General features: G+C 37.8%; 1 protein-coding gene across 1 annotated transcript in view; it reads right to left on the bottom strand.

The window, feature by feature from the left end:
* LOC124155759 (insulin-like growth factor-binding protein complex acid labile subunit) overlaps nt 1–20,701 on the bottom strand; it is a 464,134-nt gene that overhangs the window by 10,214 nt on the left and 433,219 nt on the right. The window contains exon 5 of the mRNA XM_046529845.1: nt 6,232–6,383. Within this exon, the coding sequence (XP_046385801.1) occupies nt 6,232–6,383 (152 nt within the window). The remainder of the gene's footprint in view (nt 1–6,231; nt 6,384–20,701) is intronic.

Raw genomic sequence — 20,701 nt, 5'->3', positions numbered from 1 at the left:
CGTTTGCGTTACAACCAGACTCTGTAAGATGAAAATTTTCTCCTTCCTCCGTCGGATGTGATTTTTCTATAACGCAATTTTGCCGAAAAAGGAAAATAAAGAGGCGAGAATTTCCGGGTCTGAAGGGGAGCTGAAACTTTACTTATCGGGAAGAAATCGGATATTAATAGCGCGTGGGAAGTGCGATCCCCTAAGAATAACTCTCAGGAATCAAAATCCGCATTTGGAGTCGAGGGGAGGAGGATTAAATTCAGGGAAGGGAGGGCAATGATGAGGAAATATTAGTAAGAGGATGGGAAAGACGGATGAAATATAAAGAGGGTGATCTGATTACAAACATACTCATGTAAACATACGATGCATTTCTTTCCAAATTAAAAATTTTCAGATCTTAAAAAAGAGTATTAAAAGAAATAATAACGGTCTCCATTTTTGCCAAGAAAACTTTGCCCCGTGGACATAATAAAAAATACGGATAAGTTAATGAAATTGGCCACCCTTATAGTAGTTATTTATCAAAAATATTTGCGGACAAACTATAGGGGTAGCAGATTATTCAATTACCACAAAGTATCATCTGCATTAACTATTGCTGCAAAACAATGCCCCTTTCAACATCTGCGGAGCTTGAGAAATTGAGTCCGTACACCATCCCTGAACAAATTTTAGTCACATTTTCACCTGGATAACAGCCGTGAAATATACATAATACATGCATAAATTACGGTTTTAACGCAAGCGTTAATCATCCTGGTAGAGTTCTGAGATTAGAGGTGGAAAAGGTTCTCTATGTTTCCAGGGAAGAACAGTTCTAGGCCGGAAAGGCATTATTGTTCATGAAATATCTCATTAACCAAAACATTACAATGTGCGTAGCATTATGATGATTGCATGCCATTCAAAATTATATATAAACATGATAAATTAGAAAAAACGCAACTATTTCGAATAGACAAAATAAAAAATGAACAGAAGAAAATAATCGTTTAATGCCAGAAACAGAAAATGACGGCACTAAGTAAAAATATAGTAAGCTATAATTTTATTTTCTCCCGTAAAATACGGGCCGAGGGTGGGAAATATCAGGATGTGAGCGAATGAGGCAGGGTAGGTTGGATGATAGGCATCCAGCTTCGCTCCAAGGCTTTTCAAAGAAGGAAAAACTTAGAGGTTGCGACGGTGGTGTGGTTGGCTGAAGACCTGAAATCCAACCCTTATGTAAACCAGGCCCTATCAAGGGGAGTGAATCACTCTTCATCTTTGAGAACGAGGTCTTCTCTCAACCGCTTTTCCCTCCTTCCATCTCGACCGCCCTTGCTCTCTCCTCTTCCTACAATCGATCCCGGAGCAACACTAAGAGAGTTGAGATTTCTGCGTGGCCGGTTCTTTCGCAGGCTTACGCGGGGTGGCGAGGATGAAGGGAAAAACGGAAGGTGTGAGAGGGACAGAGAGAGGTCGCAATAAGAACTTAAGGACGAAAGGGTAAGATATTAAATGCTGGAGAGGAGAAATTGTCGTCGCCTAAAAGAACTGTGCAACTTTCATGAAGTTCTCGAGGGCTTCGCACTACGTAATAGGGCTCATTAACCCTTACGCTCTTAGGACGATTTACCTTTTCACTCCAAGAACGTCATAACGATGTACGTTCATAATTCGACACCTCCACTGTATAAACGCTCAACAATCGCCCACCGAATCAAATCCACTCATCTAAGAGCCCAGTAATATGGATCCGCTCAGCTGGCAGTAGCCGGAGCGTGAACCGCTCACCTCCGAAGCTTGAAGAATTGGAGGTGAGCGTTGATGCTCCGGCCACTGCCAGTCGAGCGGATTCGTATTGTTGGGCTACTAGATGAGCGGATTTGATTCGGTGGCCGTGCAGTGGACGTATCGAATTGTACATTGTAATAATACAATTTAATTTAGTAATTTATATCAATTTATTTTGGCACTAAGTGCTGTAGAAGAAATACCATTTCCACAGGAGTGATAACATTTATATGATCTCAAAACTGAAAGTGAAACTATCTCAAAATATATTAATTAACCTTTTTTACATGAGACTAATCACAAGGCTCAAGAAGGATAGATGACGGGACAGGAGTAATTTCCGCCTCATAAAATTAAAAGGTGTACGTCTGAACTCAATAGGTCGATTGCATTTCGTGTAAATTGCCTGATGCCTCTTTTACATAAACTTCAGGCATATAAACTAGTATTGAGCAGCAATGAGATTTACATTAAAGCATTGATATTCATCTTATTTAAGTACTTTCAAGGTGGGGAATAAAATTTGCAGCAAAAAATGAGTCAATATTAAATTAACAAACGAGAAGGCAGAGTTAGCGGGAGCCGAATAGCGTAAGCACTCAATTAATCTGAATAATGCCTTTACTATCCTATAAAGGAAGTCTTGATGCCTGCATTCACCGAATATTTTATTTAAGTCATTAAATGTTTTTGAGGAAGTTTGCCTAAGTTATCGCCGCAATATATACTTACTTATCATCTGTTAGAATTGGAATTCTATAAAATTTTAAATGGAAATAGTTTACCAGCAACTGCCAACAAATATCACACCATGACAAAAGTTCTTCATGAGTGACTCAATGATTTTCCTTACATCCTAATTATATTCACTCATGAAAAACTCATTGATGGACAGAAAAAACCGATATTTTTGCCAATATGAACATATTGATATAGTTTTCCTGCTAAAGCTGAAATAATTACCCAAATTTTACCAGGGTACATATAAAATCGTCATATATTGCTCGCTTCTTACAATCAGATAGCAACATGATATTCAAAACCAACCAAACATTTATTTACTACGGATTGACCTTCAATATTATCGCAAATGTATTGGAGAATACAAAATATTGATTATGTAGCGAGATACTTGGTAGTTTACATATTTGTAATTTAATGTATTCACTTATTTGGCCATAATACTTCCTTAACAAGGCAGATAAGCCACGTAAAGGGACAAGGAAGGATCAAGTTTTCTCTACAACCTTTGCTAAGGTGAAGGGCAAGAATTCATACATATTTTGAACGCTCGGAAACTCAAAATTTTTCATCCTGTCTCCACATTCGTTTACCGTAGCCTCATATCCTCACTCGTGGCGTAGCCATTTGAATAATTTGATGAATTTCCCGCAAAAAAATAAGAGCGAATAGGTGTGGTACTCGTTGAAAGGAAGGTGTTGAGAATGGAAAGGGTCAGGCGAAGGAATATAAAATGGTGGAGTATCCGTGAGGGTGCGAGTGTGTAAGGGTTTATTTATTCCAAGGCGGAATCTAACCGCCTCCCAGACCGCTTGAATCTGCGGGCTCCCATTGTTCACAATATACCTCCTGGCGCTATTTTTTTCACTTATATTTTTTTTACCGCTTCCCAGAGACGTCTTCATACAAATAGGATGCTCTTCCAACCTATTCTTTTATTTGGAACAGTAGATTACGTCGGCGAGGATGAGTTATACCGCGAAATTTCCAAGACGTCGAGCGATGAAAGAGATCACTCGCACCGGAAATTATTGCCGCGTGAATGGGGAGATGAGGTCCAAACGCCGCTGCGACTTGATCAGATGAAATGCTTTGGGTAAAATGACGAAATAATACCACTCGTTGAAGCAGTTCATTTCGAGCCCTTGTTGTATCGAGAACATCAAGGGCTTGAAATGAAGTTATTGTCCGCAAACGTGGTAGAAAAGTCACAGAACGGGTAATCATAAAGTTGACGGTTATAAAAAAGGCGATTATCCAACTTGAATTTAAATGAAAAAACTCTTGAACTATTATAGGAACTTTCAATTACAGCAATAGTGGTAGTGGCAGCATTTTTAGGCCAAGTTGGTTGGATACATTTGTTTCTAAAAATAAAATCTGCAAAGCATTTCGTTATAATGCTAACTAATAATTATCGAATTATTCCGTTAACATGTTTTGGAGGTTGAACCACAGTTTTTGCTCATGCTCAATTGAAAATTTTATAAAATCATGAGGTTTTGAATTTTCCTCCCTGAAACAAGTATTTCCGGGAAATTAAGTACAGCCGTAAGGTAATATACCAGATTCAAAGTAAAAATATATTGTTTAGCATATGCTCAATCCTGAAATTTTCGCAGGAGTTAATAATTTTTTTAATTTTTAGGTTTATTCTTCTCCTTAACACAGTCAGCAATTCGTTGGAGATTCGATAAATTAAAAGTTATTAAAATGGGATAAAATATCTTTCAAACTGAAAGTGACTAACATAAGATTTAGCGCCATGGAATCTCTTAGAATAATTATACTACTATTGATATTAGCTAACAAAGTAAATATGTAAATAAGTATTGGTAAAAGAAAAAAGAATAGCACAGTAAAAATAAAAAGTAAGGATTAAAAATATTAAAAACCGTCGTAAGCATACAAATTATACTAGGGAATTATTCCAATCCCTCGGAGATGAACTAGAATTTTATTATTTTTACTGTAACGTCAATATCCACAAAACTAATGATATATCCACCAAAGTCCTTGATAGATTAATTTAGTTTCGATAGATAATAATAGCAAAATGGTCTATTGGCCCCTATTACTCATCACCAAAATTGCTGGAATATTTTATTACTATGTTGATATTGACAATTTTAAGGTAATTTTTATTTATTCAAACTTTTAAAAAATATTTTAGGTGAGAGAATTTGCATAAAAATTCGAAGTTTCATACGAATTATTATGACAGAGAAATACGAAAACTATGGGCTATGAGAAACGAATAACCGATCAATTCAAATTCAGGACTCCATCTGCTCCCGAAGAAAAGTAAAGTAGAGGATCATCTCCAGTATACTAGGATTTCGTAGCCATCTCTTTCACGAGCGAAACGAGGAATGAAGGAGACAACTCGATCGCCGTTATTCAAATTTGGCCAGGTACTTGAGATGGCTTCAGAGGGCGCAGCAAGGAGAGGTGAAGCTCCACAAGGGAAATTTGGTTTATTGATAGCGATAACGTGATCGAAATATTCCACGAACGCATTCAAGGCCGTTGGAAGGAGACGGTTACTTCGTGAGATTCCACCGTTCGTGGTGAGTTACATTACGCCATTTGAGGCTGTATCAGCATGTGTAATGCAGAGTACAGAGATCATGAACTTTATGAGTTAGAGGAATGAAACGGATGGAATGGACAGGAATGTTGTAAATGCTGACTAAATGTGTGAGTGAGGTCATAATCTATCAAGTGAAGTGCATTTTGAAAATTAATTCACATTCGATTAAATAATCCAGGACAACGAAATGTAGGTTATAGTGTATCCGCTAAATAATATTGGGAAAACATACCACTACTACCGATAGCTGTAAGATCCTCATCCTGTTACATATAAATTACACCCTCGAATCAAAATTACAAACACGGTGCTTACGCATTTCAGCAGTAACATAAAATTCCTTAATGAAATGCTGTTGGGCATATAATAAAATTTTGGTTGCCACACATTTATTGTTAATATTTCGGATCCTCCAGGAAAAGAGAAAATAATATAATTATACCAATGATCACGTAGCCATACCGTTCAACGTGAACGGCAATAAGGCAAATAAAATTGAAGATACTTAAATTGAAAACCTAAGTACCCTTGTCATTCCTGTAAATTGTTAGGTATTTCAAATAGTACTGGATAGGTATTTTTTTATAATTACGTATGAGAGATACGAGTAAGATAAAAACAAGATGGAAACGTAATAGTAGGTAAACTGTACCAATAAAAAGTTCCATCATCTGCACACGATTAAATTTACACTTTCAAATTTTCACATAATTTTTGAAGTATCTACGTTAAAATTAAAAACCAACAGTAAATTTCCACACTGATGTTATATCCTAATCGTCAAACTTTTCATGATCTAGAGGCATTGTCAAGGCAATGGTGATTAATGATTAACAAGACGCGCTTGGCTTGATAATGGCCCTGGATGGCTAAACCTTGGCCTTCTAATAAAATTTATTTTAGTGGATATAATTATTAGTATTATTAGTTAGATTATTAGACTTAGTATTATTTGTTAAAATTTTGACATGGATGCAATTAATTTCCAAAAATGTATCCCTCTTATTTATGTCTGTGCTTTTTTATACTGTTTAGGTAGATAACAAATGTGGTTTGGTCCAAATATATTTATGTTGAAAATTCACGAAATAATGCTGTATTCCGTCATAATCAAACTGTTGACTCACTTGAAGTTTTCCACCGAGAGAAATTCAAAGTTGTTGTCTCCGAGATCCAGGTCTTCAAGGTCATGGAGAAGTCTCAAGACGTCAGGGTCGAGTGACGTGAGGCCGCAGTCCCGGCAGTGCAGCTTCCGCAGCTGACGAACGTCCTTCAGCACCTGCTCGCAAAATAACAGATGAAAAGAAAGTGAAACTTGAAATGGAACGGTGATGTTACTAGGGAAAGGAATTAGAAAATCTTAATGCAAGTACACCCCATCCGTATTCATAATAATATGCCTGTAATGACATATTAACAGCCACATCCAGATTGATACTAATTGAAGACACAATTTACGACAACACTAAAATCTTTTCCGTTGATTCTGAGTCTAATTAAAAATGATTAGAGCGGAAGATTGCACTTGTTGCTGCATTTACAGTTAAGATTTCTTAAAATCATCAAATGATAATTTTCACCAATTGAAAAACATTGAGTATATACCCACGAAATTAAAATTCACATCACGTTTAAATTAATTTCTCCGAATACCAATTACTAAACAACATAGAAAAAACTCATAAATACTCAATTACTTTCAATACCACGGCCCGAATTAGTGAGCACAAAAATTTAATAAATTCCATAACAAATACCGATTTTCTGTACGGAGTATTTTCGCTTGACTATATTGAAATTTCTCAGAATAATTTGCCTATTTCAGCAATTGAGTAAAATAAATTACACTATTGAACTGAAACTGAATTGAATAAAAAATCCAACTATTAATACGAATTTGTCAGATCATTTATACCAATTAAATAAGCAATTATTGGAAAATGACTTTACAGCGTTTATGAATTCATAGGATGCTGCTGTTTGCTTGTGAATAGATGTGAAAATAAGAATCAATGACATATTTAGCAATATAATTGGCGTACGTTCATTTTTTGGGTGTGAATAATGGGTCACAGATAATTTTGCTTCGTAAATCCAACAAAGAGTGGCATTTAGAAAAGGCAGGGCGAAATTAAAAGGGATTAATTAAGGATACACCCAATAGTATTCCTACGGTTGAACCACACAGTTTAAAATGATCCTTCAAAGTCATTATTACCTAATTGAAGGTGATGATTTTTGCTTTCATTGACACTGGCAACATGCAAAGCCACATAAAAGAAAATTATTACTGCATTAGAAAGTTTTCTCACAGGTTGAAGTTATCATATCAAATAATATATTATCTGCACATGATTTCATTTAGTGCTTTTATTTAATAACGTTCATGTTAAATTACGCGTGTGGGCACTTATTACAATACAATGCACATTCTTCAAAATTCCACTTCAACACAGACTAATTTAAATCAACAAATTGCAGAATTTTAGCAAATGGATATAAAGCACCGGAGGATTAAGTGGAATAATTACCGATAGTGAAAAGTTTATAGAACCTAAAACGGATAAAAGGAAACAATTTCCGTTAATGAAGAGGTATTTATTATTTGGTGCACATAAATCAACTCGATGAAAAAGTGCCCAAAATCATCGCTACGTGCTTTAAAACTAGCTAGCGAAGATAAATTAGTAACCTTTTAATGGCTAAGGATTCTAATCCGATTAGGGATTGATGGGACGAGTCGTTTTGCAGCTCGCGCCAGTTTTTTTCTTCCGAAGACGCATCTGCCATTCTGAGCGGCGGATAAGCGAAGCATTCCTCGCCCTAATGCATCCTCGCGTCGAGTGACAATGACATTCAAATGTCTCCAGCAATTATGTCGCCACCGACGAGTTGAGGACGCGAGCACGGAATAAAACGCGTCCGAATAAAAGATTTCAGCGGATCGATGCCCTTCGGTGAAGCGCGAGAGGGGCCGAAGATTGATCTGTGCCTGCCCTCATTCCTGCTTTCCACTCGCCTCAAGCGCGCCCACGTGAGTGATTCACATTCACCATTTCGCGCGTTTCCAATTTTTTCGCAAAAAAAAGGGCAAGCACGTTGAGGAATTAATTATCCGCAGAAAAGGAATTGGTTGATGAAGTAAAAAGCAATTAACTGCAGGTCCAGGCGATCTTTTTTCCATTCCCCATCTTCTGAGATTCATCATGAATCATCCACTTATCTCAATGCATTCTCAGCAAACTTTACACACACATTTTCGGATTTAAAATGAGTTGGGTTAGTAGAGCGGAAATTGGAACGGCATGTTCATATTTATTATCGCTTAAATGCATTATTGAACGAGATATGACAGTCATCATTTCGCGGGTTACAAATACAAGTTTCGCAAAAAAAGGGCATGCCTACGGAGGAATTGGTGATCCGAGGTACGTAATTGGGCGATTCAATAAAAAGCAATTGACTACAAGTCCAGACACTCTTATTCCCCCGAAGTCTTTAGACAATCCATTCATCAAGAATCTATTCTTTTTCCTCTGACCTCAATCCACTCGTAAGTGGCACACGTAAAAATGATCTAAAAGACGATCTTTTCTTTGTAAGAGAGTGTGTGTGCGGATAGAGGAGTATGAAAATTGTAAAAATAACATAAGGTGGGTGAGGTACACACTTTATCTTCTGCCTAATGACATTCGTGAAGAAACTGCAGATTATAACGGTTTGACAATATAACATCCTCTCGGTTAGTATCCCGATCATTATTGCCCCTTTTATTTCCTAAAGTTTCAGGGAATAAACCAAGAATAAGAAGTAGCATGCATCAGATGATGAATTTATATTTACTTCGACACCTTTGCAAAGAAAACTTGACTAGCTTACATGATATTGTTGAAAGCATCACCTGGTCGAATCCTTTTATCACTCTTAGACATTCTACTAAATATCAGAGAGGAAACAAATGTAAACGTCCAAAACGGACTGAATACATGAAGACTATATAAGCTATAAAGGGAATTTCAGTAAAAGAATCACACCTACTCAGGAATACAAAAAACAAATAATCCACCATTAGACATTCGTCCACTGCAAAGTATTTGATCGGCTCTGAGACTGTCTTAAACATTCGCACAATTCACATTTTCTACGGGATAAAAATTTTACCTTTTAAATACTGTCTTCGTTGTATAATTATATCTATTAATTTGTTTTTTTTTTTAATATGAGAAGGTATGCATGCTAATATTATATTTCATGTTTCTAATTACACGGAAGTGTGTCAGAGATCATATCAGATGACGAAAAAAAGCTTTCATTGGATCAAGTAAAAATATTGCCTGTCTAGCTAAGATCAAATCCCAGTGGTAAGGAAAGAAAAAAGACGCAGAACCACTCCATGACTACAAACAGGGGCTAAGAATCCCGAAAAAGTTAACAAATTAAGAAATGAGCACCTCGGAGATTACATTACATCCTACGCCGCACTGGGCTTAAACCAACATCTCAAGACTCGCCTGTTTCTGTTGACTTAAGGACCGGATCCTCTCTCCGCCTTCTACACCAATCCCACCCGACCATAAATTCCAATTACATCTCAAGATTCTCACAAAACCCAGATTCGGCGAGGTGAAAACAATTTTTTTTTTATTTTGAGAGAGAGGGAGGGATACAATTTCACTAATGAAATTCAAGACGATGTGGTGTTGAAACAACGAAGGAATGTTTGAATGGAGCAAGAAGCGATGAAAAAAATTATATTATGAGCTGGCATCGCGGTGAGAAGAAGAGCTTGGCGGTACATGCATGAAATGCACTTCTCGTGGTCTACCGCACGGTCGGGAAAGCAATAAAGGCAATGGAGGAGTGCATGAAATTATCCGCGGACGAGCATCGGAAGACCAAATAGCACGTACAGGAAGTGCCGTAGTAGTAGCAGTTCGGCCGGGATCCAACGACGCGAGGGCAAAAGGATATCCAAAATTGTAACCCGTTTTATGATTTCCCACCGCGGTTCACACTGGAATACTGCCGGCAACCGTTGCCGGTAAAATGCAACCGTTTAAAAGTCCAGGTCAACGGTCTCATCGGATGGTTTCACAAAGTGATCGTTTCTCTGTCGGCGCAGAAATTATGAGCAGGAAGGTTTTTCTATGCATGTAAGTAATTAACGTAAAGATATACCTGGAAACTGATGACACCATAGTCATCAATATTTACCGCTGCGTTTCCTACAGGGAATTTAAAATTCAGAAACGCCATTTAGCTGTTATTTTTTAAAAGGCTGAATTACGTGTTCTCCGATTTTTTGAAGAAATCATAAAAAGCTAGAAGTTTTAAAAGAATGAAAATGAAGAAAATGAAAAAATAATGTTTCAAATGAATGTTCCGAGAAGCTTATCAAACCACAACCATCCATATTTACCGTTTTGTATCCTTCGGGAGCTTCATAATTCAGAAACGCTATTATACCCTTATTTATTCCTTTATATTCCAAAGAAATGAAATATCTGTGTTCCAATTTCTTCAAAAAAATCATTTTGGAAGTTAAAGAAGAAAGAAAATTTGGAAGCTTAAAATTTGAGTGTCATTGAATTTCGTTCCAATTCATGCTCACCATACCCATTAAACTGTCTAAAAACCATACATTCACATGAAGTCATGGAATACTTGCAATTGAAATAGGATGGATGGCTTTGCTTTTTGAGCATAAAAGGGCAGCTATCGACAAATTTTTTCGCAGTGCCTTTTAAAATTGTACTATATCATAATTTTTATACACCATTAAGTACCGATGAAATTAAAGCTGATGAGAGATAAAATAATGATCTATAACATTTATATTTTTAAATTATTACGTTTTTTACTGTCTACCAGACCCAAAACGAAGCTTTTACACTGAATGAACGCTTTCTGAGAAATTCTATTACGTTCACTCTGCCGAAATTATTATAAATCTGACGCAACATGGTCCTTGAATTTAATCACGATAATGGCAAACAAAATAAGTTCGGGACACTTTTCCGTTAATGTGACTTTTTTTAAACAAGAAATAAAACACGAAAAAACCAAATTAAGAATTAATCTTTATAAAAATAACATGAGAAATAAACATATTTTCAGGAACAAGATGAGACTAATCTTTCTGGGGCAAAGCCCTAATATGCGATGGAAAGCGATGATTTTCTTAATGATATATTTTGTAAATTTGGAAAAACAGATCTGCTTAGTAGGTATTATACCATCTAACCTTTCAAATGAGCATTTCACCCTTCTTGGTGTTAATATGAGTATACCGGGCCTAGCCACGGCGACACATTTACGGAGTCACCAGCACGGTACATTATGCCCAAAATTCCACTGAAAGAAAATCATTCACGGTCAAAAAAAAGTCTCGGTCAAGGTGAACTTTTTTCCCTGGACAATTTTCGCACAATCTAGTGGTAGTTTAAGCATTCGTATATAGGTCAATCAATAATGGAAATGTAGTCATAATAATAATATTTAGAATTTTTCAAAAAGAAAATAGTCAGTTACTTAAATTTACAGGCGTTTAAAAGGAGAATATTTGATTATACCAGGGGCGCTTTGGGTACCATGTCAGGCGGATATGTTTTCACTTTTTAAGGTAGCATTGAAGTTAAATCACTGACCATAAATTGAAATAAATTGAAATTCGAAGAAACTAAATACCACCTCTTGAAAATAATTACTTAAAAAATTCAATTAACGGTATTCAGGAAGTTTCAAACAGGAACGAACAATTACGAAATTCTTACTGTCAGTCATTCGTCGCAAATTTGATATCGAGCCAATATTAAATATCTCCGAGTTGATATTACTGGCCGTTGTTACGGCGTTCTTCGTAGCTACGAGCAGTCAGCATCCGTGCCCTGCGCCCGCTAAGAGCCCGATATCCTTTCTGGATCTCTCTCTCTTTCTCTCCATCGCCACCAACGCCATTAAACGCTCTCGAATAGCCGCCATGGCATTCCAATTGCCCAGCAGAGGTTAGCGTAAAAACCATCCACGCCTCTCTCCCAGCCTCATTTTGAACCGCGAAAAAAGGACGGAGCAGTGTTGGTTTCCTTTCGTCGACATCGGAGATACGGAGTTAAAATTGCGCCGAGAATGGAACCTCTTCCCTCCGCCAGGCCTTCCGACGGCCATTTTCCTTTATTATCACGAGGACATCGCTCTGGATCTACATCATCCCACTTTATCCTATATGGACACGGTATGGCTAGCTTCATTACTTCAGTTTCTATCTGACGAATTCCTTTGTGCCTGACGAAATGTTTCATTTTGTTTCCCACTATTCACAGAAAAAGGATACTGTTTATCATATTTGCAGTACCGAACGTTTCGCAGGAGTTAAGAAGTAAGCTAATTATTCAGGTTTATTCTTCTCCGTAACATATTCAACAATTCTATGAAAATTCAATTAATTAAAAAGGATATAAAAATCGGATGAAATATGTTTTGAGGGAACATCTTAAACCAATTGAAATTTCAAAGTAGGAATTCAATGGAAATGACTTTAGAAACCCAAATAGCCGAGACGCAAAATTTTTGGAGAGACAGTTCGCTACCTTGGTTTGACAAGGTTCTAACTGACATTTTTGCAAAATTTGGTGTTTTCACTCAAGATAACTGAGTTTATGTTTCTCTATGTGTTGCACCGGTTTTTATTCCTTTATGTAAAATAATAACAGATTTAGAACAGTGACAAAGTTCCAACTGCAAGGAGAAAAAACTAATATTTGGTGTGACAAGGTTCTAACTGCATTTTACTTATTTTATTACTCATATAAACGTGTAAAAAATAAAATAAATAACATATTTTCTTAAAGCAATAATTACTAGTGTATCTAGTGGATCACTAGTGTAATGCCAAAAATCAAAAATAAATTCCTATTAATAATAGAAATAGAGCAGTTTAAAACTTTGACAAAGTTTTTCTCAAAACCATCTGATGGTCAGTTAGAACCTTGTCAAACCAAGGTAGCGAGTTATCCAGATCGCTTCTTTCTCTAGAGGGGCAACAGTCTAAAAGATAAATTAATTGCGTCGACAATTGATTTTTCAGGTTTTCTCCCGCGTCTCTTTATCTCAGGCGACAAACATCACATCTCACCTGAGATGAACAAACGCGGGAGAGAACCTGAAAACAGCCAATCATCGACACCACTCCGCGGAAGCCTTCTTTCCAACAATTAATTGCTGACTCGCAAGGCTAGTCCGAGACATGCGCCCCGCCTCTTCAACTTCCTCCTGTCCATTTCTTACTTCCCCACATCCTGGAAAATGGCAAAGATTATCATGATCCCCAAACCCGGGAAACCTCCCACTCTTCCCTCCTCATACCGGCCCATCAGCCTCCTCAACACCATCTCCAAACTCTACGAGAAGCTCGTCCACCATCGACTCTGCCAGATTCTCCTCGCCGATAATATCATCCGTCCTGAGCAAACCGGTTTCCGCCGCAAAATCTCAACCGTCCACCAAATAGTCCGTCTAACTGAAGCCATCACCACTGGATTTAACCATCGCCTGATTTCCCACGCGGTGTTCCTGGATCTTGAAGCAGCATTCGACCGGGTCTGGACCCTGGGCCTCCTCCACAAGCTTACATTACTGCACATCCCTTCCTATCTCCTGAAAACCATCCAATCCTTCATCTCCGACCGCTCCTTCTTTGTTACCGTAAACCCTGAAACCTCTTCCCTTTATCCGATCTCCTCTGGCGTCCCGCAAGGCGCCATCCTCTCCCCAGTGCTCTTCAACCTTTTTGTGAACGACTCCCCATCCTTACCCAATACCCAACTTTACCTCTACGCCGATGACACCACCATCCTCGCCCAGGGCTCCGACCCGGAAAGGACAGCCGACATAGCGCAAGAACATCTCGACCTGTACGAAGACTGGGCCTCTGACTGGAAGCTCACCGTAAACGCCACCAAATGCTCCCACGTTGTTTTTTCCCGTCGCCCGAAAGCAGGAGAAGGCCATCGCCTCTACTACGGCAACAAACTCATCCCTAAAGAACAGTCAACTAAATATCTCGGCGTCCACATGGACCGAAGATTATCTTGGAATGACCACATCCGCACCTCCATCACCAAAGCCAAAGGAATCCACGCAGCTCTCCGACCACTCCTAAAATCCACATCACCGCTAAGCCTCAAGACAAAACTCCTCCTCTACAACTCGTGCATCAAACCACTCCTATCCTACGCTTCCCCCGCCTGGCTGCATGCTGCAGCGACCCACCTCAAGCGTCTTCAATCAACAGAAAACACCATCATTAGAAGAATTGTTGGAGCGCCCTGGTTCGTCTCCAACAAGAATATCAGGAAAGACTTAAAGATTTCCCCTCTCCTTACCATCCTCAAGTCACACCTACCAAGATTCCAGAAATTCTTTCACGAAACCAACAACGAGCTACTGCAATCCCTCTGGGATTACACCCCCTCCGGGACAGAAAAACATAAAGTCCCAAAAACTGCCCTACTCCCCTCCCACATCCCTTCCCCCAATTAGCAAGCCGCAGATACGCCATTGAAGAAGAGAATTGAACGTCTGAAACAACCCTAATCAAGATGAAACCCTCAGTAGACAGCTGGAACAGCTGGGAACTGAAGAGCGAAGAAAAGCCAAGAAAATTCAGCGTGGCGTGGCGAGTCCGAGACATGCGCCTATAATTCGCGGATCGTCACTCTAAATAGGCATATAATTCACTGCATCGCCAATAATTGTAATCATGAATTATTAACATCGGAAAATAATAAAAAAGTACTGAGTGGGAAAATTAAAATCAGCCGTCGTTTTATGTTTCAACTCATTAACTCCGGGCACAAAGATAAAATATTTATAAAATATTCTATGTTCTACGACCCTTGAAATTATATGACAAGTTGTTACCCGAAAAGTTAGCTGGGTGGTGGTGAGTAGGTGAACAGCCCACCCAACAAGAATAAAATACGTGGATATATGCATACTCTATGGTAGTAACACTGGCTGTACCCTGGAAAATTTCCGCTCTAAAGTTGTGAAAAAAGAATTGACCCCTTTTACGGGGCAAATTTTGGCTGCGTGTGTACATAGCTCTCGTGCATGGGTTGTGCCGTTTAATGGGTCAAAGCCGGTGAATGATGTGGAGGGAGGAAAGAAAAGCGACGCGGAGAAGCGTGGTAGTTTTACTGCCTGGGCGGAGCCTGGGGATATTATGAACGCTAATTAGATTTGCTTAACTTCCTAATGGCAGTAATTAGTAGAGAAAAGAGCGATCGTCACAGTGAAGTTCCTCACAGGATAAGTGCCGCCCAGCGGGAGGAAAATAAAAACGGGGCGTCGAGTTTGTTTAGAAATTAGCTTTGTTTACTTTGCCATCCAGCCATTTTGTCCCGAGGTATTTTTTTCATCTCGACCGTAAATTCTAAGAGTCAATTTTTGAGGCACGTGTCCTTCAGACGAATTATTATTTTTATTATCGTGGAATGATGGTGGCTACAAAGACCGTTTCTCCTATTTTTTTTCACTGAACATAAACGGCCCCTCGAGAACTTATTTTTAAACCGCAACGTAAAAGATTGAGTTTGCATGCACCTATTCCATGAATACTCTGCGTCCAGGCGAAAATCCACATCGCATACTTTCAATAAAATATTGCGTGAAAAAATAAGTTCCCTCGAGTCGAGAATTCATCATGCTAATTATGCACCCCAGGCCATGGAATGTGAGGAATTGATAAAGTTTATTAATATATAAATTATACCATCAAGTTTTTACACGCAATTAAAGTTAATTTCATGATGAAGCACGTTTCGTATTGGATTGGAGAGGGAAAATTAAAAATGAAATATTGATACAAATTGGTAATTTCCATACAAAGTTAATTTTTAAGGGGAAAAAATTAACATAACAAGAGATAGTGAAAGATAGATACTAATATATTTGCACATTTGGCACAGGAATGGAACTCAAATGCATAACAATATCGGCTCGGTATAATTAACTTAGTTTTCAGTAACTTTGAAATTCTAAGAATTCTCGAATCTAATCATGTTTCAAAAAACTAAAATAATTAAATGAGGCCAAGATAAGAGGAAAAAGAAAATCTAAAAAACTTAAAGTTTTTGTTATAGCATGTACAGAATAAAATTATTTTATAACATTAAATGAACGATAAAAAATACTTCGACTGAAAACTTAGCATTTGAAGAATTTTTAATTAATATGACGTCCAATTTACGAGAAATTGATAGCATTAATTTTTAACCGGGCCCATTCGGTACACACTACATTTAGGATAATATTTAAATTTGCTTATTTAAACACTCAAAACTCCTGCGTTATCGTTTCGAAGGACTTTTGAGATTCATATTAATTGGAGTGCATCAAAATAGCTCTATTACGACATTTATCACCTCGGGTAATTTCATTTGCTTTCCACGTCTTTCGACGAGCTTTCTCTCTCTAAAAGGGCGTAGGCACAAGATTGCCGTGCAAAATGTGATTGATGAGAGGAGTCATTAACTACCAGCACCTTGATAACCCACATGAACTCAAGATAGGTGTACGTTAACAAGCTATTGGCGAATCATGAGTAGGATAATATTCGCTTTCACTGGAGAAAATCGTGAGCTGAATATAGGATCGCTTGTCAAGTAAGTCATAGCAATGACAAATTGTGGATAGTTACCAATTAATTAAAAGGAACCCTGAGAGTTTTTTTTTACAAAGCAAAGAGCTGCTCCAAAGTGTTTTGAAATTTACGGGAATATTTTCAACTATCAGTTAAAAATAAATTACAAATTTAGTTAATAAATTTAATTGGATTATTTTTCATAATTAACTAAAGCTGTTTACGCTGCCACTTGTACAATACCATAAGAAATAGATCTTCTGAAAGTATAAAATACTAAAAAGAATGATACACATCGCATTGCTATGTCCCAACGTTAGGTATGCAAATCAGAGTATCCTCATAACTCAAAGTTTATCTGAACTCAACACAATCTCAATCTCACAACTCAGAGACTGCATCGGCTGAGCGTGGAAAGAACAGGATTTTAAACGATTAAGGGGTGCAGAATTTAAATTAATTCTTTCCTCTTATATTGGGCAAGATGGAGAGATATAGATTGAGCTACTGGTAACATTCCTGTGCTAAGATAACTAAACTACAAGCGGGCTATTCGGTTTGCACGGGATTTAGAAATGATTTTAGTCAGAAAATTCTCATTTGACACATGAACGTGGCAACTAAACACAATTCTCATAAATAATTTACTTCCTGTAATTAACTCACTAAATTCACTCAATACGCAGTGCGAGATAATGCTTAAACCATTTTAAACTCCACTAGTATTGCAATGTATTAAATAACGCTTCAGGAATTCTGATATATACCAAACAGTTATATGAAAAGGGTCTCGAATTAAAGAGAATAAAAAAAGGTTATTCCTTTACGGGGGAGGTTATTAATAATTCGGAAGTGGCGGGCAAGTAAGATAGCTAGTGAATAAAGCCAATGAGAGCAAAAAATTTGACTGTTTTGGCAGGTCATACACAGCGCGAGAACTTGAATGTGTTCTCATCTTTTGCTAACTGGCTGCTACTACCGAAATCAAAACTACTGCTGTATAGGCTCGGAACCTTTTAATGTGATCGATTTCAATTCACTGTAGGTTGAAAAATACCGCCAAAAATAAGTACCTAACGAACAGTTCGCCAACCGTTGCTGTGAACTTATCAAATTAGACGATTTCTCATACTTAGTTTCATTGCCGAAAATCTAGTGATGTCACCTCAAAAGAATACACAAAATATAAATAGAATATTTCTAGTGCACTAATTTGGAGAATTGATAAAACGACCGCATTGCATCGTAAATGGACAAAGAACCTTAAATAGTTTTTAGCGGACATCGCATGAGATAAACCGGTAAAGGGCATCGACTGAGATAAACCGGTAAAGGTCATCGAATGAGATTGATCTTTCCTCAATGATTCAAAGCAATGACGACATATATTAGCGACACATAGTATTGGGATAAAAGTAGTTGAATACATGTGGCTTAGATATTAAAGGGTTAGTGTCGTCTGAGGGGGCCATCATGGCGGACGGGTCCAGATAATCCGAAAAAGACCCTCATTAGGAAGATCCTCCCTCGCTCGAGTCTTAATCCGCATCCTGTGGGAGTGACCCTCCGCGGCGGGAGGGGAAACACCTTAAACTGACCTCGTGCAGTTTATTTGACGAATTTATAAACTTTTTAATGCGCTACATTTCTCGTACAGCCATGAAATCAACCATATAGTGACATGAACGAGTGTCTTTTGATTGACTCTATACGATGAAATTTACGGTTTTTAATTGGGTTTTTAAGGGTGCTTTCACAGTTCGGCGCTGCATTGGCGCCGCGGCTCGCGAGCCAATCAGAGCCCGTCTTTCAGAATTACGTCCCCAGCTCGCTGCATCGTCGCAGAAAAATCTGATCGTGTTGGATTTCTCTGCGTCAAGGCGGCAGTACGCCAGCGATTTCGAATCGGTGTTTGTTTATGGGAAGCTTAGGTTTACAAATACGCAAGATTAGCTCTGATGGGAGTGACGAATGCTATTGATTTCATTATTCAATAATATTTTTCAGTGTTAAGCATAGATATTTCGTATATTTCCGAAGCATAAGATAAATGTTAACCCTAGATCAGGCTACAATAACTGAGGTGTATAGGTTAGCGTAACACACACCCGTCAATGATATCACAAGCTAAATACAGCGTCAGAGCTCCTTGCGGGTGACTACGGTCGTTTAACTTCCAATTTACATTTTACAATAGTGCCCTCAGTTTAGCCTATTTGGATGAAATGGTTGGGACAATCTGTTACAACAACAGTTACCACAAATAAATGTTCCTGATAACTTTTCACGTTGCTCATATTCACTGAGTATTGTAATTTGTTATTTTCCGTATATTCCGAGTTAGGAAATAAAACTTTAAGGTCATAATAATGCATAGACAAGGGCCATTACTATAACATGATTATAGACTTTATGGTCACCATATTAACTTCCAATGCTATTTGTAGCTAAGAAGAATATTTTAAGAAATGAAATTGCGTAAAAATGCACAAAACAACTTATGCATTGTGCGTTTGGCTCGAAATCATGAGATGATGTGCTCCCGGGTCGATTTTTAGGAGCCGACGCTTTTTGACTTTCATTTGTTTTCGCAACACTGAGCTATGAAGGGCAAAACGTGTTGGGGGGGGGGGGGCGGGAGCTCTCATGGCGTCGACGCAACGCAGAGCTGTGAAGGCACCCTAAGATAGGGCGGTAATTCAACAGCTTAAACGCTATCCCCTATCATGTTTTGTATTCATTCAATGGTACTGGATACAGAAAAAAGCACGATTTTCTCCTAGTAGGTCAATTAATTAAGTCTCTTATAATAATTATCTACTCAAAATGGACCCCATCTCAAAAGGCAACTTTACCTATAAAGGTGGTGTTATTACTTTTGAGGTGGTGGCTCGCGTAAGTCGTTAGTTAAGAATTAAGTAATCTCCGGAAAATATCGCACTGTCGGAAATAGAAAATTAAGTCGTAATACACGAACGTCTAACCAAATACTTAAATTTAAATGAATGGCGATGAATTAAAATGTGTTAGTTTTCAGTATTTTGCCTTAAAAGACTGTGTAAAGAATCCAAATTTGCATTAAGTTATCAAAATGGCGCCGGAAAGCATTAAGAAAGACGACTTCTGTAGGAACTAAGGAGGAGGAATGAGATTAAGAATGGCATGATAAGAAGGAATTCAAGAAGAATTGGCGGTGAATGGTTGATAAACCTAGATTACGCCTGACAAGACGGAACGCTTATAAGATTTTACCCTCTGAAAATCCGTTTTAAGTTCCTTATACCTACTTCTCTATCGTGCGATCAGAGTACTTTCGGATTTATAAAAAGAGATTCTAGTACTAACCATATGCAGTGCATGTAAGATAAAGTTCTTTTTCGCTTCCTTCATTTTTCTCAATGCCTAAAATAAGAAAAGTATTTTTGAAGAAAAAAATTCGCTATAGGCTGCTTTGAGCAGCTTTAATTCAATATTGTTCAAACTTTAATGGGTGATAGAGTGCTATAAAATGAGAATGCACGATAAAACGTAAATTTACGATAAATTATGAATGCGCGACGAAACTTGAATTTCCCATAAAATACAACATAACATAATGCTATAGAGTCCGTGATTTTGAGCTTAATCCATGAACTTAATGAAATACACAGGAAAGGTGCGTGATTCGTCAAAAACTGCTACCGGCGTACTGATAGGGTTACCCAGATGTTTATCGAATAAGGCGGGGAGCTGCCAGAGACTCGGAAGCTGCGCGATAGGTTTAGATTGCTTAAAAAATTGAGAGTAGATGTCTTGAAGAGCGACATGGAAAAAACTTTTTTGAAAATCATACCGAACAAATATAATGAGAGAGTGGACAAAAGGGTACGAGCATGTGGACAAAATCTTGAGCTGGCATAACAATTCAACTATTTGGGAAGCAAATTAGAAGAAAACGGATGCACCAGTAAACATAT

The sequence above is a fragment of the Ischnura elegans genome, chromosome 3, assembly GCF_921293095.1.
Source record: "Ischnura elegans chromosome 3, ioIscEleg1.1, whole genome shotgun sequence".
In the NCBI taxonomy this organism is placed as follows: domain Eukaryota; kingdom Metazoa; phylum Arthropoda; class Insecta; order Odonata; family Coenagrionidae; genus Ischnura; species Ischnura elegans.
Note: the sequence above shows the minus strand (reverse complement) of the source record. Positions and strands in the feature narration are given on the sequence as shown.